The sequence below is a fragment of the Pleurodeles waltl genome, chromosome 4_1, assembly GCF_031143425.1.
Source record: "Pleurodeles waltl isolate 20211129_DDA chromosome 4_1, aPleWal1.hap1.20221129, whole genome shotgun sequence".
In the NCBI taxonomy this organism is placed as follows: domain Eukaryota; kingdom Metazoa; phylum Chordata; class Amphibia; order Caudata; family Salamandridae; genus Pleurodeles; species Pleurodeles waltl.
The window spans coordinates 635,864,304-635,891,824 of record NC_090442.1 but is presented as its reverse complement, the minus strand read 5'-3'; the positions used below and the strand labels follow the sequence as shown (position 1 = coordinate 635,891,824).

At 46.4% G+C, this 27,521-nt stretch overlaps 1 protein-coding gene across 4 annotated transcripts in view; it reads right to left on the bottom strand.

The window, feature by feature from the left end:
* USP15 (ubiquitin specific peptidase 15) overlaps nt 1–27,521 on the bottom strand; it is a 617,233-nt gene that overhangs the window by 139,691 nt on the left and 450,021 nt on the right. For all 4 annotated transcript variants that reach the window (XM_069229069.1, XM_069229070.1, XM_069229071.1 and 1 more), the window contains one exon: nt 23,933–24,082. In XM_069229069.1, the coding sequence (XP_069085170.1) occupies nt 23,933–24,082 (150 nt within the window). The remainder of the gene's footprint in view (nt 1–23,932; nt 24,083–27,521) is intronic.

Sequence of the window (27,521 nt, the reverse complement as noted above, 5' to 3'; positions counted from 1 at the left end):
GAGTGTCTGACAAAAGTGTCTTGTCAAGGAGTGTCTGAGCTGGTAGGGGCAGAGGCCCTGTTTAAATACCCAAATGTGCCTTTGAAGTGGGGGAGACTTCAAAGAGTGGCTTAGAAGTACACAAGGTCCCATTTCAGTTCCATAATGTCTGCCAGGGTCCCAGTAGGGTGTGTGGCAGTCCTTTGTGTGAGGCCAGGCCCTCCACCCTCCCAGCCCAGGAAGACCCATTCAGTATGCAGATGTATGCAAGTGTGAATGAACATCCTGTGTTTGGGGTTTGTCTGAGTGAATGCACAAGGGAGCTGTCAAAGAAACCTAGCCAGACGTGGATTGGAAGGCACTGAAGGATTTAAGTGTAGAGAAATGCTCACTTTCTAAAAGTAGGATTTCTAAATTAGTAATATAAAATTAAACTTCACCATTAAGCAGGATTTTGTATCACCATTCTGGCTATACTAAATATGACCTGGCTACTCCTTTCAGATCAGGATCTACCACTCAAACAGTATATGAGGGTAGCCCTAATGCTATCCTATGAAAGGAGCAGGCCTCACAGCAGTGTAAAAACGAATTTAGGAGGTTTACACTACCAGGACATATAGAACACACATGGTAATGTCCTGCCTTTTACCTACATAGCACCCTGCCCTATGGGCTACCTAGGGCCTACCTTAGGGGTGACAAGTAGAAAAAGGGGAGTTTAAGGCTTGGCAAGTACTTTTAAATGCCAAGTCGAAGTGGCAGTGGAACTGCACACACAGGCCCTGCAATGGCAGGCCTGAGACATGGTTAGGCGGCTACTTATGTAGGTGGCACAACCAGTGCTGCAACCGACCAGTAGCATTTCATGTACGGGCCCTGAGCACATGTAGTGCACTTGACTAGGGACTTACAAGTAAATTAAATAAGCCAATTGGGTATAAGCCAATGTCACCATGTTTTAAGGAGAGACCATATTCACTTTAGCACTGATTAGCAGTGGTAAAGTCCTAAAGCCAGCAAAAATGAGGTCAGAAAAAAAGAAGGAGGAAGGCAAAATGTTTGGGGGTGACCCTGCAGAAAGGCCATTTCCAGCAAGTGTGCTCTGAGCGGAACAGGTACAGGTATTTTGACTTTAGCATAACATGTTTGAAAACATTTTACTATTCATCTGGCTATGCTTGATTTGGATATAGGGTTATTGAAAAGAAATGCCTCCTTAGCATGGTTACCCCCTGACTTTTTGCCTTTGCTGATGCTAAGTTTTGATTTGAAAGTGTGCTGAGGCCTGCTAACCAGGCCCCAGCACCAGTGTTCTTTCCCTAACCTGTACTTTTGTTTTGACAATTGGCACACCCTGGCATCCAGGCAAGTCCCTTGTAACTGGTACCCCTGGTACCAAGGGCCCTGATGCCAGGGAAGGTCTCTAAGCAAAACCTTAGACATTGTAAGTGCAGGGTTTCCATAAGTGTATATGGTCTGGGAGTCTGTCATGCACGAACTCCACAGCACCATAATGGCTACACTGAAAACTGTGAAGTTTGGTATCAAACTTCTCAGCACAATAAATGCACACTGATGCCAGTGTACATTTTATTGTAACAAACACCCCAGAGGGCACCTTAGAGGTGCCCCCTGAAACCTTAACCGACCACCCGTGTAGGCTGACTGGTTTTAGCAGCCTGCCACACTCGAGACATGTTGCTGGCCACATGGGGAGAGTGCCTTTGTCACTCTGTGGCTAGTAACAAAGCCTGTACTGGGTGGAGATGCTTATCACCTCCCCCTTGCAGGAACTGTAACACCTGGCGGTGAGCCTCAAAGGCTCACCCCCTTTGTTACAGCACCCCAGGGCATTCCAGCTAGTGGAGTTGCCCGCCCCCTCCGGCCACGGCCCCACTATTGGCGGCAAGGCCAGAGGAGATAATGAGAAAAACAAGGAGGAGTCACTGGCCAGTCAGGACAGCCCCTAAGGCAACCTGCGCTGAGGTGACTCTGACTTTTAGAAATCCTCCATCTTGCAGATGGAGGATTCCCCCAATAGGGATAGGAAAGTGACCCCCTCCCCTTGGGAGGAGGCACAAAGAGGGTCTACCCACCCTCAGGGCTAGTAGCCATTGGCTACTAACCCCCCAGACCTAAACACACCCCTAAATTTAGTATTTAGGGGCTCCCTAGAACCTAGGAACTCAGATTCCTGCAACCTAGAAGAAGAGGACTGCTAAGCTGAAAAACCCTGCAGAGAAGACGGAGACACCAACTGCTTTGGCCCCAGCTCTACCGGCCTGTCTCCCCCCTTCTAAAGACACAGCTCCAGCGACGCTTTCCCCAGGGACCAGTGACCTCTGAATCCTCAGAGGACTGCCCTGCTCTAGAAGGACCAAGAACTCCAGAGGACAGCGGCTCTGTTCACTCAAGACTGCAACTTTGTAACAAAGGAGCAACTTTAAAACAACTTGTGTTTCCTGCCGGAAGCGTGAGACTTGCTATTCTGCACCCGACGCCCCCGGCTGTGGACTCCCCGGCGACTGCGAAACCGTGAGTAGCCAGAGTTTCCCTCCCCCCCCCAGAGCCCCAACAGCGACGCCTGCAGAGGGAATCCCGAGGCTCCCCCTGACCGCGACTGCCTGTTCCTCAGATCCCGACGCCTGGTAAAGACTCTGCACCCGCAGCCCCCAGGACCTGAAGGATCCGAACTCCAGTGCAGGAGTGACCCCCAGGAGGCCCTCTCCCTTGCCCAGGTGGTGGCTACCCTGAGGAGCCCCCCCCCCCCCTGCCTGCATCGCTGAAGAGACCCCTTGGTCTCCCATTGATTTCTATTGTTAACCCGACGCTTGTTTGCACACTGCACCCGGCCGCCCCGTGCTGCTGAGGGTGTACTTTCAGTGCTGACTTGTGTCCCCCCCAGTGCCCTACAAAACCCCCCTGGTCTGCCCTCCGAAGACGCAGGTACTTACCTGCTGGCAGACTGGAACCGGGGCACCCCCTTCTCCATTGAAGCCTATGCGTTTTGGGCACCACTTTGACCTCTGCATCTGACCGGCCCTGAGCTGCTGGTGTGGTAACTTTGGGGTTGCTCTGAACCCCCAACGGTGGGCTACCTTGGACCCAAACTTGAACCCCGTAGGTGGTTTACTTACCTGCAAAAACTAACTAACTCTTACTCCCCCCAGGAACTGTTGAAAATTGCACTGTGTCCAGTTTTAAAATAGCTATTTGTGATTTATATGAAAACTGTGTATGCTATTTTGATTATTCAAAGTTCCTAAAGTACCTACCTGCAATACCTTTCATTTGAAGTATTACATGTAAAATTTGAACCTGTGGTTCTTAAAATAAACTAAGAAAATATATTTTTCTATACAAAAACCTATTGGCCTGGAATTGTCTTGAGTGTGTGTTCCTCATTTATTGCCTGTGTGTGTACAACAAATGCTTAACACTACTCCTTTGATAAGCCTACTGCTCGACCACACTACCACAAAATAGAGCATTAGTATTATCTCTTTTTGCCACTATCTTACCTCTAAGGGGAACCCTTGGACTCTGTGCATACTATTCTTTACTATGAAATAGTGCATACAGAGCCAACTTCCTACAGTTATCTTTGTGAGTTGTTGAAAAGACAACAATAACTTGTCTAGACTATCTAAAAGTTTTAGTTCTATCAATGTAGAACATAAGTGCTCTTTTAACATTTAATGTATGAAGAGCTAACTCCGCAACAGTATCTGGTTAAGGGAAAAAAATGGCAATTCGCTTGGATTCGTTGAGATGAAATTGAGATACATCCTTAGATAGGAATTTAGGGTTGGTACAAAGAACCACCTTATCTCTGTGTATTTGGAAGAAAGGTTCTTCCGCGGTTAAAGCCTGGGACTCACTAACACACCTAAGTGAGGTGATGGAGACTAAGAATGCCACTTTTCGAGATAGAAATTGAATAGGGCATGAGTGTAGGGGTCAAATGGAGGCCTCATAAGTTTTGTAAGTACTACATTAGGATTTTAAGAAGGTGCAGGAGGAGTCCTTGGTGGAATTACTCTTTCAAGACCTTCCATGAAGGCTTTGATGACTGGAATTTTGAAAAGAGAAAGGTGCTGCCTATTTTGTAGTTAAGCAGCTATTGCAACCATTATGCAACCATATAGAAGTGTATGCTAAGTTAGTCTTCTATAAATGAAGCAGGTAGCAGAGAATGTCTTGCACCGGGCTTTGAAAGAGTCAAGTTGTTTTGAGTGGCAGTAGCAAACAAAACATTTCCATTTTGCTGCATAACATGATCTAGTGGTGGGTTTGCATGCTTCCTTAAGACTACTCATACATTCCTATGGCAAGTTAAGGTAGTCAAACTCTATGACCTCAGGAGCCAAATTGCTAGGCTGTGAGTTTTGGGGTCTGGGTGTCTGATTTGTCTTTGATTCTGAAGGAGAAGTTCCGGTCTGCAGAGGAGCTTAACATGTGGAACTACTGAGAGAGCTAGCAGTGTTGTGAACCAGGACTGACATGCCCAAGTGGGAGCTACCAGGATCATTGTGAGAGTCATTTGCCTGAGCTTCTGCTTTGGTGAAAAGGTCTATTTGAGGGACCCTCCCCACTTTTGGAGGTATGACTGGAGGACTTGTGGCTGGAGTTCCCACTCGTGGACTTGTTGCTGCATCTTGCTGTGCAGGTCTACAAAATCATTGTCCTGATAGGTATTCCGCTAGCAGATGAATGTTGTGATGTGGAGCCCACTTACAAACGGCCTGCGACAGGAGTGATAGTTGTGGGGATCATGTCCCTCCCTGTTTCTATAGGTAATACATGGCATTCATACTGTCCGTCTGGACTTAGGCAACTTTGTGAGTGAGGTGAGGAAGGAACACTTTCAAAGTTAGGTGAATAGCTTGAAGCTCTTGGTAGTTGATGTGGAGATTCTGGTTTTTGGCATCCCAGAGACCCTGAACTGTTAGGTCTAGTAGGTGTGCACCCCATCCCGTCTCTGATGCGTCTGTTGTGAGAGTGATGTGGAGAACAGGGTCAAGAAAAAAGCCGCCCTTTAAAAAAGTTCCCCCATCGCAGACAACGTGAGTGTGGTGGTTTAAAAACACTGGATCCTCTAGCTAGACTGAGACCACTGACGCGCCAGACATTCCTGTAACGGATGCATGTGTAGTATTGTTTGGCAGACCTATGGCAATGCATGAAGTCATCATCCCTAGACGTATAACTATCCTCACTGTGAGTTGGTTATTTGTCTGAAACTGGTCCGATGACAGATCTTAAGTATTTGCAATGAGCTGGATGTATTGGTGTAGGCATCCTTCAGTGAAGGAGAAGGTAGTCACTGTTTTGCTATGGGTGTAGCACCGCAAGAGAAGGCACACTGGTCCCTACCTTTGTTATTATTTCCTCTGACAGAGCCTCTGTAATGACCTGGGTGTAAGAGGTCTGGGACTGTTTCTATTGGAAGGCAGAAGCCTCTGCGGAGGTGGCTTATAGGTAACCCTGTAGCTTGGGTGATGAAAGGTGCCTTGGGAGTGGTCATTTGTAATTTATTCCTCTAGCTGCAGTACCTGCACTGTTGAGGGCACAGTGAATAGAGTTGTTGGTAATGGCCCGCCCTTCTGTAACAATCTGTTGGCCCCTCTTTCTGTGTTCTACAGGGAGGTACTGTAGGAGTACCTCCATCACGTCCCAATGGGCTCTACCATAATGGGTCAAGAGGGCCGGGGTATTGGCAATACACTAATGGTTGGCAGCCTGCGCTGCAACCCTTTTCCCAGCAGCATCTTTGAGTTTGCTTTCCCTTCCTGGGAGGAGGTGAGGTATACCCAGTAGCCTGAGAATTAGCCCTTTTGCATGTAGTGTTTTTAACTAGAGAGCCTGGTGAAAGTTGACCCCGAATGAATAAGAGGTCTGATGGTGCTGTCTTATATTTTTCGTCCACCCTAGGGGGATGACCCTAGCTTTAACAGAATGAATAAGGTGTTTGATGGTGCTACCTTATATTTTTGCCCACCACAAGGGTGATGGCCCTGGCTCTAACAGGGTCCTTGACGATGTAGTCTGCATGTCTCATTATGCCTTGTAACATTGCCAGGTATTGTGTGTGGCTGTGTGTAGAGGCTAATGTATCAAATATGAAATCCTGTTCAAAGGATTCTTTGTGTAATTCAACATTATGGAAAGCTGCCACTCTCACAATGACCACCTGGTAGGAGGTTGCGTCTTCAGGAGGGGAGGGATGAGCTGGGCACAGGTACGGATCGTTTGGTGTAGTGGGATTCGTATCATATGTCTCAAGGGTCAGGATCTCCTAATGGCCCCACTAGTTCACCAGTATCCAAATGTGTTGATCTCTGATGTGAGGTATCTAGTGGATCATGTGTTGGTGACAATGGATGAGGAGAATGAGGGGGGATGGAGCTGGTGGTGGATGATAGGCAGGGCTGGTAGCCTTGTCCTTTGTTTTTTTCCTGGGAGAAAGGGGTATATCCAGTGCCTTCTCAAAAGTCTATTTCCTCTTTAGAGGTGGAGAGAGGAAGTAGGAACAATAATTCGACAAGTTCCACTTGGAATTGTATTTTCCTGAGAAGAATGTCAAACTTCTCCAGAATGGGCTCGACAGGAGATGTGGAAGCCAATGAAATTCTGAGGTTTTTCAGCTCCAGAGGTTTCGGTAGTGAGTGTTTCGGCTTCGAAGTCTGCAGCGTCGTTGGTGCTGGGGAAGATGGAGTCACCACCGAGGGCCTGTGCCAAAACATACACTTGGTCCAAGGAGGTCGATTCCAAAGGCTAGTCCTTGGTAGCAATCTTAAGTGCTGGGCTCGAGGGAGAGGTGTCCAAAACAGTTTTTTGGGTCCGACCGTGGCCAGAAGGCAGTGGTGGTCCAGCGACCTCTAATGGTGGGAGTGCTGAAACTACAGATTTTTTGGTAAGCTTGGGTGGAGGAGCAGGGGCAGGAGTGGTGGTGGACGGATGGGACTTCCTGCATCTCCAGTCTATCTCAATGTCAGAGCCGGAGCTGTCCCAGATTAAGAAGGCTGCTTCTTCCTCAACGGTTGGTTCTTCTTGGGCATGTTCTTTGCCAAAGAGGTTGGGAATGTCGTCTGTGCCCTTCTGCAAAATTTCGAGCCAACAAGCCCTGTGGTCCCGAAGGATCTTTGATCCAAACGATTTACAGGCTTCGTAGTCGGCCTCTATGTGTTAATGTGAAAGGCACACAAAGTGTAAGTCAGTGTGCGGAATCTAAAAGGCATGCGCTCCATCAACAGAAACGCATTTTCTTTGAAGCTGGTGATACACTGAAGGTAAGCCAGAATGAGCGGTAACCCGAGGGTCAGTCAAAAGAACCTGAACCGACAAATTTTCCAAAAGATGCAGATGTGGAAAAGCACAATCGAAAACTATAATGTTGAGGACAACAAAGAACAGAAGAACTGAACCACACCGAGTGGAAGCACGAAGCAAAGGCACACACCTCTGAACCAGATGGCAGAGACAAAATCTAATAATGGAGTCGATGCCCATGTGCAATATCACCGAGAGGATGAGTCACTCAACCTCTTGAACCAAAAGACGTTTTCGCAGAAAAACAACTTGCACAACTTCGGGCTCAATACTAGATGGCAGGAGTATGCAGAGCATATCTATCAACAGCCACAAAAACCATCAAAAAATAGCTATGCGGGTTGTGGAGAGAAAGGCTGCAGCACTATTTATCCCCAATTGGAGCTTCTAGATAGTTAACTGTGGTTAATAGTTGCCCTAGATCAGATGGGGGGGGGGGTTGAAGCAGTGGTATTAGACAGAATGGTTTGGTGAGACAGATTAGGCTGCTGCACTAAACTGTTAGGCGGTGGAGCTGGTCTGCAGTAATAGACACTGATGACTGTGTAGTGGGCTTCTGCATCTACATCTGAACTGCTGTTTTGATGGGATTAACTGAAGATTGCACCAATTTACATTTGGCTAGTAGTCAACACTATTGATGGTTATATTCGTATCATGTTATGTATGCATCTGTCAAAACTGAATTATTGCAGTAATTGTGCTGTTAGTGCGTAAATTAAATGAGGAAGCACATTATGTCACACGTGCAGATTGAACTCAGACATGTCCAGTAGGTAACGTTTATATTTGACTCTTAGGAGGACGTAGGGACTGCTTATCACGCTGCACAAGTATTGCAGACAGAGTGCTGTTTAAGTAGAAAGTCTCACTGCATTACACTTCACGCTTTGTGGGCATAGTGATCCATAAGCAGATGAACAACGCTGTGAGGGAACCGATCTGCAGGTCCAGTAGCGGGGGCTGTATGTCGTCTGATCAGAGCAAGGAGCGCCAAATTCTTTAGATGCTAGTCCTGGTGAGGGTCAGTTGAAGCAGCCTCCCGGAGTCCTTCGAGGCTGGAAAAGTCCTTGGAGGTGTAAACAGGTACATCAGGGCAAAGATCCTTGTGAGAGAGAGGCTAAGTTGTGTGGGGCCAAGAAGTGAGGTTGACAATGTGGCAGACTCAGCGGAGCTTAGCAGGGAGCTGCCATCTTGTGCGGATGCTAGCCACGCCCCTCTGATGGATACCTCTAACTGCAGATTATTGACCTTGTGAAGCGATATCAAAGAAGTACCTTCACAAGGTCTGTGGAATGGATCAAGTTGACACAGATACCAGATGTGCAGTGGTTCAAACAGGGAGCACATAAGGAAAGTGAGAATCAAATTAAGATCCCACTGAGACGTTACAAATAGCACTGATGGAAACAAGTGAGTCAACCCTCTCGCAAATGCCTTACAACAGCTGAAGGGATGTTAAATAATCTGTAACTGTTGCAACAGCAAGGACTTGCTGGGTTAGCAAAAATAACAAAATAACAGTATGCCAGACAACTGTGCCGGCAGAGGATGGATATTCTGGGAGGAACACCAAACATTAATCTTCTTCCAGTGTCCCATATAAACTGCTTTAGTGGAGGGACACTGGCCGTCAAGAGGACATCTGCTACCTCAAGGGAAAGATCAAATGCCATCAACTGTTGTCACTCAATTTCCATGCAAGGAGGTGGAAGCTGGGCAGGTTTGGGTGGAGGACCCTGCCTTGTTGCGGTGACATGAAGTGATCCGGAAGGGGCAGCCGGATTGGAGGAAAGTTACAGACTCTCCTTGCCTAGTCCAGATCCACTAGGATGAATTGGGCCCGGACTTTCCTGATCTTCTTTAGAACTATGAGCAACAGAGGTAGATGCAGGAAGGCATAAAGAAGTCTTGTGCTCCAATCCAATGAAAGGTGCCTCCAAATGAGTTCTGCCTTGGGAACTCCAACGTGCTAAAGTCTGGACACCATGCGTTTTTTGCAATGGCAAAATAACCAAGTCAGGGTTTTCTCTATTGCTGAAAGATGCCCTGTGCCACCTCCGAATGTGGCTGGCATTCGTGATCTGCTACGCAACGTTGATTGAGTTAATCCGCTCTGATGTTTAACGATCCTGATAGGTGGTGTATGACTGGGGAGATGCCTTGGTGATTCAGCCACTTCCAAAACTGCAAAGCCTCCTGGAACACACGGCCATGTTTGTTGCAGTACCACATGGCAATAGAGTTGCCTGTGAGAACCTGAACTCATTCCCCCTTAATCAACAGAAGAAACGCTTTCAGTGCCAAGTGTATGGACCCCAGCACCAACAATTTGATGTAGAGACAGGCTTCAGCCAGAGACCAGAGTACTCTGATCTCCACCTCTCCCAGGTGACTTTCCCCAGCACAGCAATGATGCATCTGTAACAACTGCGGGCCTTGGCGGGAATCTAATCTCAAATCTCGGAGGTGAGTCACCAGGTGCAGAACCCCACTGAGCTGGTGAGGCTCTTAAAAAGCAGGGCCAAAGATGCATAAAGCAGAGCCAGGCACAGCAACATCTGAATAGTGAACAGCATCAAGTGCAGCAACATGGCTGAATACTTAAGATAACTGGATTTCAGGATTAGCTACCCCACAAAAACTATTCCCTTTCTTCTCCATTGAGAGAGCTTATCGGGTTCCTATGCTATATCTGGATCCATGAACCGCGTACAAGTCCACAGTGGCCAAACTAAACACACTAAACTAAACAGACCCAACTCATGACCCCAACTGTGAAGCAGGTAGAGGAGAATAAAAAGGAGGCACCGCTGGTGGTAGCCACCTTGCTTCTGTGACCTGATCACCCAGTCAAAGTGATGAAGACGGTGACAGATCAAATATACTAAGCACAAGCACTGGGCAGCTGTCAAAGGTGATGCCTTAATAAAACTTAATAGACAACCTCTCTGTGCCAAGAGTTTATGTGGCCCAGATTGTGGGTACAAGTTGCTTAGACTAGGGAATTGCCTGTCAGAGGCTTATATACTAGCACTTTATAACTGTCTAACTTGCAATGTTTGAGGGCTGGGACATGTTGAAAAGAGGCATCAAGTGCACACCTATTTAAAAATGCAGGGGTCTACACTGCCATATTGCAGGGAACATATCTAACCGAGCTAAAAGGAAGAAACTGCATCACAATTGGAGTAATCAGTTGTTTTATATGTCATACACTGTGTACTCGAGTGGGATATTAATCTGGATCTGACCCGGGGTTCTCTTCAAGACAACACAGCACCAGATAGATCCAAAGGGGTAGTATGTTTATGTATCTGGGCATCTTGAAACAGGAAGCTCCAACGTTTGGCTTTATTTATTATTATCACTGGGCAGGTGGGTCTGCTACAAGAGGTCACCTGACTAATGAGTAAGGAGCTGCTTTAGCATCAACTGAAAGGTGGCGACTTTACTTGTGTTTTGAACAACAATGTGGGTAGTGCTACAGGACAGCTACCTGAGAACATCTTTGCCTGGGCATGTAATCGAAACCTGACAGGATATGTCCATGCACCGCAAGTATTTATACTACTGCCCAATTCATTACCTACTCACTCTTACAGATTTGCCCTTTTCGACTGCGTTCCTCCAGGGCTACATCCACAGAGCAGAGTATCTAGTAATGACAGAACTACAATGTGTCAGAGTACTAATAAGACTGCCCGAATGGCGGTTGCAATAACTGACACTTGAAGATGCAGTATATAGGAGCACTATGGCAGATGAAGTAAAAAACTATTTAAGGGTTAACAAGGGCTCCACTGTGGATTTCGAAACTGAATGGGAGTCTTTCAAGCTCTAAATGAGGGTGATCAGCATCAAAACCACAGTGGGAGTGCAGGCAACTCTACAGGACCAAGAGGATAGATAGAGGAAGAGCTATGCAATCTGTAGAAGAAAGCTATAAGCTTCAAATACAAACAGGAATTTACACTTTAAAGACAAATGCACAAGGAAGTGTGGGCAGATTAGGGCAACATTACCACAAAGAGCATATTTCCCAATGATATTTGTAGGGGGATAAGGCAGGTTGACTGCTGGATTGGTTAAGTAGATAGGATACTCAACAGATCCACACAGGATGAGGAGACATGGCGATGGTCATCTGCTGCATTCATACGCTGACATTAATGAGCTAATGGCAGAATATTGCAGACAACTGTACGCCAGACAGTTAGCAGTCAGTAATGACACACAGGAGACCTACATATGTAGAGCTCAACTCCACTGACTGACTTTTAAACAATCAGCAGATCTGGAAGCCTTTCTCTTGTTGGGAGACATAAGGGAGGTTCTGAAGCGGCTAGCAGTGGGCAAAATGTCTTGCAGTAACTGGCTCCCAGCAGAGATTTATAGGACTTTCCACCCACAATTGGTAAAACAGTTGGAAGAGTTGTATATTGCAGCTAAAGATAAAGGAACACTGCTGATCACAACATGGATGGCAATCAGTTTAGTATTACCCAAGGCTGACCAAGTATGCTGACTCTCCCACGTATTGTATCAGATAGACCACAGAGACGCAACCAAAATTTCCATTGATATGTAAAGAGTTTGATATGCTAGATTGGAGATACCTGTTTAAAGTATTGGAGTACATGGGTGTGGGGATGGATTATTGTACACCAATCCTACAGCCCATGTGAAATTTGAGACAGCAATAGCAGAAGTCTGGCAAGCTCACAGGGGAACTAGACAGGGATGCCTCCTGTCCCTGCTGCTTTTTTGCCCTGGCCATGAGGCAGTTAGCCAGCCATAAGAGAAACGCGATACAAGTTACTTACCTTAGGCAATGCTCTTTCTGGTGGACACTCTAACAACAGATTCCTCATCATCGGAATATTCCTTAGGAGTCAGACTGGATCAAGAAATGTTTTGCTCTGGAAATGAGGCACGGAGCCGCATGCAAGCACCACCCAAGCATGCAGTTGTCACTTGCTTTCTAGGCTGTCTGTGCCTCCAGAAAAAAAAACAATAGCAGACTGGTCTTGACTAGTTTGCATATTTCTAGACTAGAAAATAGCCCAGTTCACAAACTGAGAGAATGGGAGGGTTGGTAAGGAGTTGGAGAGAATATCCACCAGAAACAGCATCACCAAAGGTAAGGGACATGTTTTTTATATGGATACTTCTAAACACAGATTACTCACCTTTTGAATAGGTACCAACGTAGTACATCCCAGATGGTTGGTCTCTGAAATGGCCAAAACCAAAAAGTTCTGCAGGACTGAGCATTCAAAGTGCCCTTCTCATCGGACACGGCTGACCAGTCAATAGTGTTTTGTTAATGTGTGGAGAGACGTCCACATAGCAGTATGGCAAAAGTCTAGAAAAAGCACTCTGTGTGCCAGCGCAGTGGTAGCAGCTTTTGCTTTGGTGGAACGAAACTGGAAGGCTTCTGGAGACTGCTTCTTAGAGTGTAGCAGATTTTGATACAGACAACTATCCAGTGAGCAGCAGCGTAACAAAACTTGACGCAGCTCCCCTGCAATGTACATGGAGGGGGGCCCCCTTCATTGCCTACCACCTTACACCTGCAAGACCCAGTCAGTGTAGCAAGCTGAGGGTGCCTGATGGAGCTCAGGGCCCCCGCCTGCCCCTTTGGTTATGCTTTTTCAGGTAGAGACTATCACAGCGCAGATTCCTGACTAGAATATTCCCCAGGTAGCAGATGGGATCCGGAAAATCTTCAGCACAACCTCTTTGTGCCTGTAGGTGGCTTTGTGTGGCCCAGCATCTGCATCGTCTGTGTCAATGTTGTGGTGCCCATATAGGTGCCACCCAGTTGCCCTCACATCTGTTTCTTCTGTGACTATTTCCGTGCCAAAAACAGGTGGAGCCATGTAAAAACTAATGTTTCTGTTTTGGCCAGTATGCAGAGTCTAACAAGATCTTTTGAAAGTGTGGAAACAGGTACGGTTGGGTAAGAATCCACGGTCCTTAACAGAAAAGCATTACCGAAGGTAAGTAACTTGTTCTTCTGATAGAAACTTCTAAACGCAGATTCCTCACCTCAGCATAGATACCTCCCTGGAGGTGGGTATGTGAACTGGCTCAGACCAAAAAGTCCCAGAAGGCCTAACGGGCAAAATGCCATCATGAAAGACCTGACTGTCCAAGCAGTTGTGCTTTGTGAACATGTGGAGGGATGTCCATGTAGCAGCTTGGCAGATGGCCTGGACAGGTACCCAGCACACTAACACAGTAGGGCTAGCCTTGGTCCTTGTGGAGTGACCCTGCAAGCCCTCAGTGGGTGCATCTTCATCAATGAGTAGCATATTTTTATGCAGATTACTATCTACTGGGAGATGGTGTGTTGCTGCACAGCTTTGCACATCTGCTTTCTGGTGAACTCAGTGAGCAGTTGGCCATCCACTCAATGGTCTTTGGTGTGTCTTCTGCTCTTGGGAAGGACTAGGCAGAGTGTAAAAAGCAGGCAGAGTGATGCTCTGGCCAAAACTAAAAGAGGTGACTACATTTGGGAGGAAAGAGGCATGAATCCAAAGAACTAGCTTGTCCGGGAAGGAGTTGGTGTATAAAGGGTGAACTGACAGAGCCTGAAGCTCACTGACCCTTCTGGTTGATGTAAAAGTCACCAGAAAAAAAACATTTTGATGGTCAAGAGTCACAAAAAGTTGCAATGCAGGGGCTCAAAGTGAAAACACAAGAGGTAAGTAAGGACCATATTAAGATCCCACTGGGGCATCACAAAGGAGAAGGCTGGAATAAATGTTGTAAACCTTTCAAAAAACAAGTCACAACTGGTCACTGGAAACAGAAAGGGCTGATCAGCCAGCTGCAGAGAAGTGGAGAGAAGTGACAAGTAACCCTTAATGGTAGTCAGATCAATGTCTCTCCAGGCTAAAGACAGAATAAACAGCAAAACCTCCAGGAAATCCACATGACAGAAGGTACACCAAGGCACAAACTTATCCCAATGGTAGGCATACACAGTTTTAGTGGATAGACGCCTTGCTGTCAAGATGACCTTACAAACTTCGGAATGGAGTTTGAAAACACTCAATTGTTGCCGTTCAATATCCAGGCATGAAAGTGGCGTGTGAGAAGGTTCGGGTGCCAAGCCCGTCCCTGTTGCTGTGACAGGAGATCATAATAAAGGGGTAGTCTAACCAGAGGACAGATTCTCATGAGTCTGGGTTACCATATTACCATAATCTCCGTGCCTAATTTGGAGTCATTAGTACGACTTGAGCCTGGTTGAGCCTGATCTTGATAATTCTGGGCAGGAGTGGTATCAGTGGAAAGGCATACAGGAGTACCAGGTTCCACTCGATGAAGAACACAGCTCTGAGTGAGAGCCATGTCTAAAGTTCCGATGAGCAGAAGGGATGACACTGCATGTTCTCTGCAGTGGCAAACAGATCAAGCCAATGTTCCATCCATTCTTGGAAGAAACCCCCTGCCACATCGAGATGTAGCTGTTATTCGTGCCTTGCAAGGCATTGATGGCTGAGTTAATTCGCTCTGGCGTTCAAGGAGCCTGTCAGGTGCTGCACGACCAGGAAGATGTCTTGGCCTGCCAACCAAGTCAATAGGCGCAGAGCCTCCTGGCACAGGGTCCATGATCCCACCCTGCCCTGTTTGTTGCAATACCAGATGGCAGTGGTGTTGTCCGTGAACACCTGAACCAGCCTTCCCTTGACAGACAGATTGAAGGCCTTCAATGCGAAGCAATCAGCCTTCAACTCCAACAAATTGATGTGGAGATGAAACTCTGCCAGAGAACAGATAGCTCTGATTTTCACCTCTCCCAGGTGGCCACCCAATCAAGGAGTAATTTATCTGTCCCCACTGTGTACTCTGGATGAGGAAGAAAGAGGTCTGCTGCTGACTCAATCGCAGTTCATCCGCCACCACTGCAGATCTTTAGCAGGCCCCTGAGATATTTGGACCAGGTTGGAAAGGATCACCCGCATGCTGCGCCTACTGGGACTTCAGATCTCACTCCAGGGCTCACATTGGCTGAGTTAATTTGCCCTAGTGTTTAATGAGCCTATCAGGTGCAGAATAACCAGGAAGATGACTTGGTCTGCCAGCCGAGACTAGAAGTGCTGAGCCTCCTGGCAAAAGGTCCATGATACCACCCTGCCATGTTTGCTGCAATACCAGATGGCAGTGGTGTTGTCCGTGAACACCTGTATCAGCCTTCCCTTGACAGACAGAAGGAAGGCCTTCAATGGCAAGCAAACAGCCCTCAGCCACCACTGCAGATCTTTAGCAGTTCCCGCCAATATCTGGACAAGGTTGGAAAGATACTGGAACTTCAGATCCCACTGCAGAACCCGCATATGGGTCTGGCTCCTGGGCCCATTTTAGGCTCCACGGCCCAGCCATCAAAAGGACTGGCAGACTGCTGGACTGGGTATGGCTGGTACAGCAGATGGCCAAAGTAGCCGCTTCCACATCTGCGATAGGGGGAGAAAGGTCTGCTGTTGTGTCCGGGTCAATAAAGAAATGACAAGGGATCTGGCAGTGACCTTGCTCTTGCAAAAGCGCTCGAATGCTGAGTTGGTGTTAACACCAAACAGGTGGGAGCCATTGAAGGGCATGTCAATCAGTGAGGATTGGACATCCCCCAAGAACCCAATGGGCCATAACCAGGCATGGTGACGCAGTGCCACTGTAGAAGCCATTGCTCTACCTCGGGAGACTGTGGTTTCCAGTCCGCACTGGATGGCAAACATTGCTGCATTTCTGCCATCCATGAAAGCTTAGTTGAGGGTGGTAGGGCCTCCCTCAAACAGCTTGGGAAGCCGCTGTGTAACTGAGTCCCACAGTGCATAGAAATAATGGCCCAAGAGAAATGTGATGCTCACTTCGAGGCAAGGCTGGTGGAAGAGAATATGCGCTTTCCAAAGGTGTCAAGTCACTTGGGTTCCCTATCCAGTGGAGTGGTAGGAACGTTCTTGGGTTAACTTTCGTTTTTGTGAGTCGTGCACCATCAGACTCTCAGGGGTGGGGTGCTAGATAGATAGTGTGGGGCTCTCGAAGCAAGACAATGTCAACAGGCAATTATTCTGATGCACAGGGTTTGGCCCAGGTCCCCAGGAAAACGACGGTGACGGCTTCATTAAAGGGGATTAGGAGCTCAGATAAGCTCACCCAAGGTTGAAGCACCTCCATCAAGACATGGACTTGACCTTGACAGCAGGAAGGTGGAAGTTGAGGGCCCTTGCCGACTTGTGCATCACAGTGGCAAAATATGTGTCTTCCTCCGATGCATGACTTGAACGGGAAAGCAGGTCAGAGTCTGGGGAGGTATCCAAGCCACTGGAGTCATCCAGCTTTTCATACCAGTTTCCTCTTCAGTGTACTCCTCTTGGGGACCTTCAGGGAGGTGGGGCCTGCCAGTGAGTGGAAAGTCCCAGGACTGGAAGGACCTGGAAGGCACTAGCATTGACAGAGTGGCGTAAGGGTGGCAGTGGGTCAGAATCAGGGATTATGATTGGCTTGTTGTGGAGCTGCGCCCATGTGGGGGCGGAAAGGATTTAGTGCCGGATGGGATGGAACCAAGCTGGATGGAGGCACCCGTGGTGGCGTCAGTCTGGATTCTGGAGCTGAGCTCAAGGGAATGGCTAGCGTCAAGGTTGAACCTGCCGGTGTTAACCCAGCAGGGGCACCTCTTGGATCAGTGGATGAAAGATGGCATGCTTAAATTGGGTGGGAGTTGCTCTGCCGTCGGGAAACTCAGGGTAGCAGGAAGCAGGCCCTGATAATGTCTCTGCAGGTAGAGTGTGGGAGCGGGGTACATCTTCCTGTGCTTCTTCGGTTTATCCGACTTTGACGAGGATCCCTGGAGTTCGAAGACAATCACCAACGCGAATGGCCCCAACATCGTCCACGGAACAGCGCAAAGCCATACTGCCAGGAGGTTCATTGTATGCTTGCAAATTGCCTTTGGGTGCATCAACATGCTCCCGACGCAGGCCTTGGGGGTTGTGTCCCAACCCCAGGCACCAAAGACAGACCAAGTAGAGACCAATTGGGGATGAGAACCAGACATCTGCCTGTTTTTCTCATTATCACCTCCCACCTTGCTGCCAAAAGTGGGGGCAGTGGCCGGAGGAACGAGCATCTCCACTAGCTGGGATTCCCTGGGGTGCTGTAACAAAAGGCATGAGCCTTTGAGGCTCACTGTCATGTGTTACAGTTCCTGCAGGGGGAGGTGAGAAACACCTCCACCCAGTACAGGCTTTGTTCCTGGCCACAGAGTGTCAAAGGCACTCACCCCATGTGGCCAGAAGCTCGTCTGGTTGTGGAGGCTGGCAGAAACTGATCAGCTTAGCACTAGGAGTCGGACTGGTATTCAGGGGGCATTTCTAAGATGCCCTCTGGGTGTCTTTTACAATAAACTCCACACTGGCATCAGTGTGCATTTATTGTGCTGAGACGTTTGATACCAAACTTCCCAGATTTCAGTGTAGCCATTATGGAACTGTGGAGTTCGTTATTGACAGACTCCCAGACCATATACTCTTTATGGCTACCCTGCACTTACAATGTCTAAGGTTTTGCTTAAACACTGTAGGGGCAAAGTGCTCATTCACCTATGCCCTCACCTGTGGTATAGTGTACCCTGTCTTGGGCTAAAAGGCCTGTTAGAGGGGTGACTTACCTATGCCACAGGCAGTGAGAGGTGAGCATGGCACCCTGATGGGAGTGCCATGTCGACTTAGTCATTTTCTCACCACCAGCACACACAAGCTGTGAGGCAGTGTGCATGTGCTGAGTGAGGGGTTCCCAGGGTGGCATAAGACATGCTGCAGTCCTTAGAGACCTTCCCTGGCCACAGGGCCCTTGGTACCAGGGGTACCATTTACAAGGGACTTATCTGTGTGCCAGGGCTGTGCCAATTGTGGAAACAAAGGTACAGTTTAGGGAAAGAACACTGTTGCTGGGGCCTCGTTAGCAGGGTCCCAGCACACTTTCAATCATAACTGGCATCAACAAAAGGCAAAAAATCAGGGGGTAACCATGCCAAGGAAGGCATTTCCTTACAGGAGGGAAGAATACTTGGTGGGTGAAATTTTTCCCAACATGAAAAGGAGTTACTACTTTCTGTAGAAAAAACGCTCCGGTCCTCAACACCAGTTCGTCTGGAAAGATTGTCATGGACGGCAGGGTGACATAAAGGGGTTGTAGCTTACTCACATGCCTCACTGATGTTATAGGGATGAGGAAAAATGTATTTTAAGTAAGATGCGGCAACGGACAACAGTGCAGTAGTACAAACGGAGTACACATTAGAAATGTGAGAATGGAAACAAATGTTGCAGTCCTACCACAAATCTCATCACAACATGTGGGCTAAATAAAGTGGGTTGGTCTGGCAAGAGTCACGACAGAAAGCAACACGTCGAAACGTTTGGTTTGAAGTGGGTAAAATTGCCAACGACAGGCGTATTGGGATTTTGTGGAGGGATGCCATCAAATACTTTGGGAGGAAGGTCAAATGAAGTCAGTTGCAGCCACAGAATCTCTAAGCATGGAGAGGAAGAAATGCTAGATCCAGGATGCAGGATCCCGCTCTGCTGCAACAGGAGATCCTTCCAAAGTGGCAGCCTGATGAAAGGACAGATGTTAATGACCTGGAGTTACGGGTACCACACACTCCTTGGCCAATCTGGGAAAAGGATGATTCAGGCCTGTTCATTCATGATCAATGGAATGTGTCTCCATTAGAGAGCTGTCTTGGGAACGTCATACGAAAGAATGAAACAAAAGGAACACATAGGTCTGAAAAACACAATGAATTACATGTATTTTCTGAAAGTACAATATCAATGATCAATTTCATCTAAAGTGCTCGGTATAGGCACAGTGCAAAACATGTGATTGCAATGCAACCAGAGCAGCAGACTGTACATATAAGCAAATTACAAATTCAAATTGTTTGTTAAGGGCCTGTCCAATCCGTACAAGTATTGGTAAGGGCCTGTCCAATCCATACAAGTATTGAGTCTCTATTTAGTGGGCCAAATGAACAAGGTCTTTACCTTCTGGAACAACTTATCTGGTGGAGACTATTTTGCTGCAGATGCCTTACCTTAGAACAGTGGTTCCCAACCTGTGGTCCGGGGACCCCTGGGGGTCCGCAAAGCCTCCTCAGGGGGGTCCGTGACTGCTTAAAAAATTAAATAATATTAACCTATATGATCCCCAGCTTTCAGTAATGATTCAGAGGGGGGTCCCCGGATTCCAATAATGGTTCAGTAGGAGTCCCTGGGTTCCAGTAATGAAAAAGTGGGGGAATACAGAAGTCAGAAGGTTGGGAACCACTGCCTTAGAACATTTCCCAGGCATTAGACCTGATACAGAAGATTTTTGAGCAGTATCCCTGCATGACAGTACGTGGCATTATTTGGGTCCGCATCAGGGTTGTCCGTGCCAGAAAGGAAGTGCGCAGCACATATATGAGCGTTACCCCAGTGCACTGACGTCAGTTACTTTCTCAACTTTCAACACCAGGAGTGCAGAGCCACGTTCAGAACTGACCACTGGTGTGACAAGCTAAGGTCCTGAGAAGGGTGTCCCTTACACGGTAATCGGTTCGCACAGTGGGGAGGATGAGAGGATCAGTGAGGAACCTGCGGCTAAATAATCTCTCTACTGGATAAAGCGTTAATGAAGAAAAGTAACTTGTTCATCTGACAGACTTCTAGCCGCCGATTCCTTACCGCCAAATAGATAACCAAGCAAAGTCTCCCTAGAGGTGGGACTACAAAGTCAAATAAATTATAAAGTCCTGCAGGATCGAATGGTGAAGTACCTGTCATAACAGACCTGACTGCCCAGTCCTTACTGCTTGGTTAACGTGTGCAATGAAGACCATGTTGCTAACGCAGTGGTTACAACCTTGGCTCTGGTGGAGTGAGCCTGCAAGCCCTTAGGGGGTTGCTCCTTGGCCAGTGTGTAGCAGATCTTAATGCATAGAACTGTCCACCTCAAGATGATCCATTTCTGCACCACCTTCCATTTTTATTTTTTAGCTCCAACACATCACAAGAAGAGCGGATTGTCCACCCAGAATTCTTTTGTATGGTCAAGGAAAAACAACAAGAGTCTTTTTGGGTCCAGACGGTAGAGTCCCTTCTCCTCTTTGGAGGGATAATGCAGGGAAAACAAGACAGGCACGTTGATATTCTGCCCTACAAGAAAGGTAGGCCTAACCTTCCGAAGGAAAGAGGCATGTGTCCGGAGAACCAGCTTGTCCAGGTACAAGAAGGGTGCAGAGTGACTGAAATTCATTTTACATCCTATACCTGCACTATTTCTCATCCCATGCTTCACCTGCCTGCAACACCTGCAGTCTTCACTGATATCCTGTCCATCACTATTTTACACCTAGTGCCTATACTCTCTTAGCTTTACTAGATGGATTAACACCTCCATTCTGCAGTGAAGTTACCATCCTGTACTGTTGCACATCCTGTGCCTGCATTGTTCTACCCTTTGGGATTACTAGATATCCCCATATTGTGCCAGGTTCCAACATGGACTAACATCTGGTGTCTGCATTGCTCTGTAGCAGTAGGAAGCCCAGGCTACAAAGTTAGGCAATTTGGCTCGTTTAATTTCCTCACCACCTTCAAAGTGCCCTCAGAGGACCTTTAGCAGTGTGTGTATTGTGTGGTTGTTGGCTGGTAGTACGGTGGTTGCGGTTTGAAGGAGTTGTATCTTTTTAATACAGTTTCTGTTAAGCGCACTAGACAGCATTGCCAAAGGCAAATTATCTTGAATTGCGTTGAAATGTCAGCATGTATAAACTCACTTAAACATGCAGTGCTCTTGCATTATCTGAAATGTGCACATCTTTCTTGTCCCTAAAATAAAACCACCACTCATCACATTTATTACTTTGTAATTTTAAATATGATTTAACATACATTTAATTTACATGCTGTATAAGTACCCCTTTTATCGTATGATCTGCCCTCTAAAGTCTATATAACCCAATAAACGTTTTAATCCTCTCAAAAATGTGTGATGTCCAAAAGCTAACCCTCTAAAACATGAATCAAGCACACAAGATATATATAATCCATTTAAAGCAGTTACCTTATATTATATCAAATTATATTCAAGGTACGTGTTACTCCCACGTTCTTGTTAGTCACTTTACTGTTAATTGGCTGGTGGTTCTAACTTTTTAGACGAGTCTAAAGAGTCGACCCTTAATTTACAACCCCAGCTTTTCGCTAGAGTATTTCAAACGTGTATTTGTCTAAAAAACAGTGTTTTGTTCTGTGGAAAGCAGTATACCACTGGCAATTTCAAAATGATATACTAATTTTCGAATAAACTTTATTCAGTCAAATTCTGACCATAAAAGCACATAATAAAATACACAATCACATATCAAAAAGATGACACTTGCTAAAGCAATAAATAAATAAAACATTACTAACCACAAAACAACTCAATCTTTTTGCAGCATATTTCTCCCTCAGTTTCAAAGCAGCAAGAATAAAATGTTAAATGTTATTCTTGACACACTAGTCATTTACGATGGAAAGATACACAATTAAAATGTGTAATATTTTTACACACAGTGCCAAGGTTTGGCCCAAATCATACCGATTTAGAACCAGTTTGTTTTTTTAATGTTCCTTGGATCCCTTTCACATTTGCCTCCCTGTGAGACATTTCCAATTGTACACTTTATTTTGGTAAACTTGCGTCAATAAGGGGACCAATAAGCGTTTGCCCCGTTTTATAGAACTCTCCCAGATATGCGTCCTCTCTTGGTGATTTACATGTGGGTAGGGCAAAAATGGCCTCCACCACCTCTTCCTCTATACAATTTCCTTCCAAGTACTCCAGCCATTCTCTGTGAGGTGCATTTTGGCCAACTCCAGTTTTTTCTGCAGTGCACTAGACGGACAGCTCAGGACTTGGATCGTCTTCTCTAGACCGTGTAGCTCTATGTGGGTCTTATGCTTTGCCACAGCTAGGTCCTTAGTCAGGACCTCCCTATTGTACCTTTAACTGATGCCCAGAGTATCCTATGAGAGTCTAATGAGCCCTATTTGCTCAGGTAGTTTATAGGTGAACATCATCATTCTCCGTCTTACCAGTGGGGGCATGTCTAGTGCCAGTTAGATCTGGCTGTGGTCAGTAAGAGCTGTTCTATGGAGTGTAGGGCTCGGGGTGGGGGTGGGGGGGAGGAAGGTGTATATGTAGGCCCGAAGAGGAAAGCACTGCTGCTGGGAACTTAACTCAGAGGAATTGTCAACAGGCGAATAGGGACATGTATTTTCTAACAAAAGTTGTGGAGTGAAAAGTAAACCCTGTACTCCAATGGGAGGGGGTACTAACAAGAAGAAAGGATAAGCCCTTTGGCTCTTGAGCTAACTCCTGTGCTGAGCTGCATGACTAGCATCCTTCGCTCAATAAGAGGAAAAGAACCAGAGTGGGGCTAAACATGCTTCTGAGGCTTAATGCTACATTGGGGAGCTAGTAAGGAAATGGGGAGGGCAACAATATTAGTACTGAAGTCACGGGGAACTCCAAATCCTTTGGTTAATAAAGTGTTGTACAAGTAATCCTGCTGCACTGTTAATGCACCGCCAGAGGAACTCTCATTGTACGAGTGACCGGTTTATTGGACTGGCACTACTTCCACCCGATCTGAGTAATGTCCGTGAGAAGATTGGATATCATTACTTTATCACCACTCAGGGGTTACATCTAATCCCCTGAGTAAGTACATTAAGTTATTATCAGCACTAGTGATCGATACAACGTGTCAACCTAGTTTGGACTGATTACTACTGATTAATTTCCATAATCTGCCAGTATGTCCCTCCATCAAGTAGGTGCTAATGAGTCCCCAGTATCACACTGAAGGTCAAAACACTGTTGACAGTACAAGGTAACAAAAAAAAAAATAGATCATGCCATTGTACTAAAGATCATGCCATTGTACTAACATTTTACCATGAATTGATGATTGATATCTACACAAGAAATCCTGATGAGTTGCTGCCCATCAAGCACCACCACTCCTCACATGAGGTAGGTGCAGCAGTTTTCTTAAAGCAGGTCATGTACTCCATTTTTCCAGCCTTGCTCAGTGCATATACTTCTATGATGATCTGCAGATGTCTGTCCTGCTCAGGAGTGTGGTAAACTAGTATAAGATTATAAGATTAGTTTACTTTCTTTTGGCTTTGTACCGTGCTTATCCAGAGCATATTTTTTTCAAGTTGTGACTTGGATCATAGAGAAGTATGGCCGGACGCTGAAGGACTGATGACAAGGCTACAAGACCAGATTAGTGCACGGCCTTCTTGGAGGCTACCTCTCTGCTCAGTCAACCTCCGCCACCTCAGAGTAAAAACAATTTACATGAAGGAACGTTCTCGTAATTTGGCCTAGGATAAACAGGATGATAATTCAAGACTTAAGTCTTCTAACACCTTCTACATTTAGCTGAAATCATGATATAAACCCCATGTAAAATGTAAGCCAGGCCAACTTAATATTATGTTATATTTACAAATAATCGTGCAGGTTAGACATTAATTACTGCATGCATGCACTTTATTCTTACAGTATGGGGAAATCAACTAGGGTGTCCAATTTATCTCTCATGTATCGGCTGTAGGAAAAGCGTTTCAAGTGGACCACAAGCACTGGAGGTAATGACCAGAGATCAAGCTTTTTAGTTGCTTGCTGATGCTCCTTGCAATTTGGACAGTACCTAAAATTTAAGAAAACATATTATACACAAATAAGACAAAACAAGTACAAAATCTTGTACTAAGGAACCTTTTTAAAGTGAATGCATAACTGTGGGTTGCTACTTTTTTAAACCAAATAAGAACATTCCTCAAGACAAATATTCCCAAGAAACAAATACATGTTTTGCAAGCATGATAGGGTGAGACAATCTGGTGTACTGCAAAACAAAGCAATTGCACAGGCTATTTAATACCAAAGAAAACACAAGGAGGTATTACTGCTCTGTAATTTGGTTCCGCCAACCATAAATTTTACTGAACTGGACAATTTACTCATTCAATTTAACACCGATTCTAAAACAAACAAGTAAAAATTCGGACCCATTCAAATCTAAATCATAAGTAGTGGGAATTATGGCCCATATTTATACTTTTTGACGCAAAACTGCGCTAACGCAGTTTTGCGTCAAAAAAATTAGCGCCGGCTAACGCCATTCTGAAGCACCATGCGGGCGCCGTATTTATTGAATGACGTTAGCCGGCGTTAGCCGCCGGCGCCGTCTGGTGTGCGTTAAAAAAAACGGCGTACACCAGGCAGCGCCGGCGTAGGGGGATATGGCGCTTGGGCGTCAAGAAATGTGGCAAGTCAGGTTGAGGCATTTTTTTCGCCTCAACCCGTTTTGCGCCATTTTGTTTCACTCCCAACCCCCATAGAAATGACTCCTGTCTTAGCAAAGACAGGAGTCATGCCCCCTTGCCCAATGGCCATGCCCAGGGGACTTCTGTCCCCTGGGCATGGTCATTGGGCATAGTGGCATGTAGGGGGGCACAAATCAGGCCCCCCTATGCCACAATTTTTTTTTTTTAAAAACACTTACCTGAACTTACCTTAATGTCCCTGGGATGGGTCTCTCCAGCCTTGGGTGTCCTCCTGGGGTGTGCAAGGGTGACAGTGGGTGTCCCTGGGGGCATGGGAGGGCACCTCTGGGCTCCTTCAGAGCCCACAGGTCCCTTAACGCCTGCCTTTTGCAGGCGCAAAAAACGGCGCAAAAGCGGCCGTACGTCATTTTTTTGGACCCGCCCACTCCCGGGTGTGAATTTTGCCCGGGAGTATAAATCCGACGCACATGCCTCGGAGTCGATTTTTTTAGACGGGAACGCCTACCTTGCATATAATTAACGCAAAGTAGGTGTCCACGCTAAAAAATGACGCTAACTCCATGGACTTTGGCGCTAGACGCGTCTAACGCCAAAGTATAAATATGGAGTTAGATTTGCGTCGGAATTGCGTAAAAAAAAACGACGCAATTCCGGCGCAAACGGAGTATAAATATGCCCCTATATTTTTTATTTATTTATAATGTGTACATGATGGACTGAGCCATATTAAAGAGTGGTGAAATTCACATTAAAAAAAACAGATAATGAATCCTTTCTCTACCATCGAAAAACCAACCTCTGGTTCTCCTCTGAGCTCAGGACAGTCATGCTTGACAAGCAGAGAAGAGGTGAAAGATTTAAAATTCAAAACACACCAGGGGTCTAACGGGAGCTAATGACTGAACCAACTACATATCACTCCCTGCACAAATCCAAATGACAAAAAAGTATATCAGGTTCCAGAAAGAGAATGTGTGTGAATGCAAAATAATATAAATAATTTAGCGTGAGAACCCACACCCAACCAAAGGTGGCATGCGTCTTCATAGGGTCCCTCCTAACACCTGGGCTGATGGTACCAGGTACGGGCTACAACCCTCTGTAACTGAGAGGAGTTCTTGAGGTAATTTTTTGAAGGGTCCTAAACCTAGGTGAGAGTGTAGATGTGGGTGAGAGGTACAGAGTGCTAACTAAATGAAAACGAATTGGGTTAAAACTACCTCTTGGTAGGCTAATACTGAATTTTATTCTGGTACCTAACAGTGGAACACCGGAGTTCAATGAGTTGTAAACGATCCAACACTAAGCTGACCCGACATTACAAACAGTACAACACAATAAGGATGATATTAGGTGGATGGTCATAGCCTTATTATACCTCTCATATGGGTAGTTTAGAAGAGGTACTATTCCGGAGAGAACAACACTGGGTTTTTAGACTGAATAGTCATATTGAGGGACTGAATTATGACTTCCTTGGACTGCTCTGTCTATGAAAATCCTTGACTATCAGGTGAGGTAGGAAAGCCTTTAGTGCTCGGTGAACTGCTAGAAGTTCCAGGTAATTGATAAGGAGGCCCTTATGTCTGGGTTCCCACTGTCCCTGGACAGTCAGATCTTTTAAGTGTGTGCCCCAACCCATAAGGGAGGTGTCCAATGTAAGCATCTTCTGCGGAACTGGGTCAAGGGAATGTCACCCCTGCATCAGGTTGTTGGTGTTCCACCACTGCAGAGAGCAATAAGTGCGGCGGCTGATCAACACTAGATTGTCCCAATGACCCTCCAACTGAGACCACTGTTGCGCTAAGCATTCAAGCAGTGGACGCATGTGCAGCCTGGCATGTGATAATATGACAATGCATGAGGCCGTCATGCTTACGAGGCACATGATTGTTCCCACAGTGAGTTGTTGATTTGGTTGGAAAAGAGACAGCAGGGCCTGAAAGGACTGGATCCTGGCAGAGTTTGGATAGGCAATGCCTACCTCTGAGTTGAGAATAGCTTTTAGGTAGGGTTGGAAATGGAGGGGTTAGAGGTGGGATTATGTGGTGATGATGGTACACCTTAACTGATGAAGGTCTATTGTGACCTGTGTGTTCGTGGCACTACTGGCAGGTGGCACTTTTGATCAGCCAGTCATCCAGATATGGGAAACGCGGGTGGCCTGTAGGTGCAGTTGTGCAACCACCACTGTGAGGCACTTAGTAAATACCAGAGGAGCAGTAGTAACCCCAAATGAGAATATTTTGAATTGGTAATGATTTCTGCCGACCACAAATGTGAGATATTGGTGATGGGCCGGATGTATGGGTATGTGGAAATAGGCATCCTTCAGGGCAAGCACGACTATGAAATCACCTTGCTGGAGAAGCAGAATGGCATCCTGAAGGATGACCACAGGGAAGTGCTCTGATAAGATGGATTCATTTAGGGGGCCTGAAGTCAGGAATAGGTCTGAGGTGCCTGTCTTTTTTGGGTATTAGGTAGTACACTCCTGTGACTTGCTGATGGCGAGGGATGGGATCTATAGCCCCTTTGAGGTGGTGCGCCTTCGCCTCCTCTCTTAGCAGCCTTTGGTGTTCTGGTGAGAGTCTGTGAGCTCCAGACAATAACCAGGTTGGATAATATCTAACACCCACTGGTCAGAGGTGATGCTTCACTATGTGGGAAAGAAGCCTATTGGTGCCCCAGTATCCTCACCCGCTGTGCGGGAAAATTAATTTAACAATAGAGTTGGCCCCCGACAAATGTTTGTGAGATCAGGGGGAAGAGGCAAGTCCGAATTTGGTGTTGCTGTAG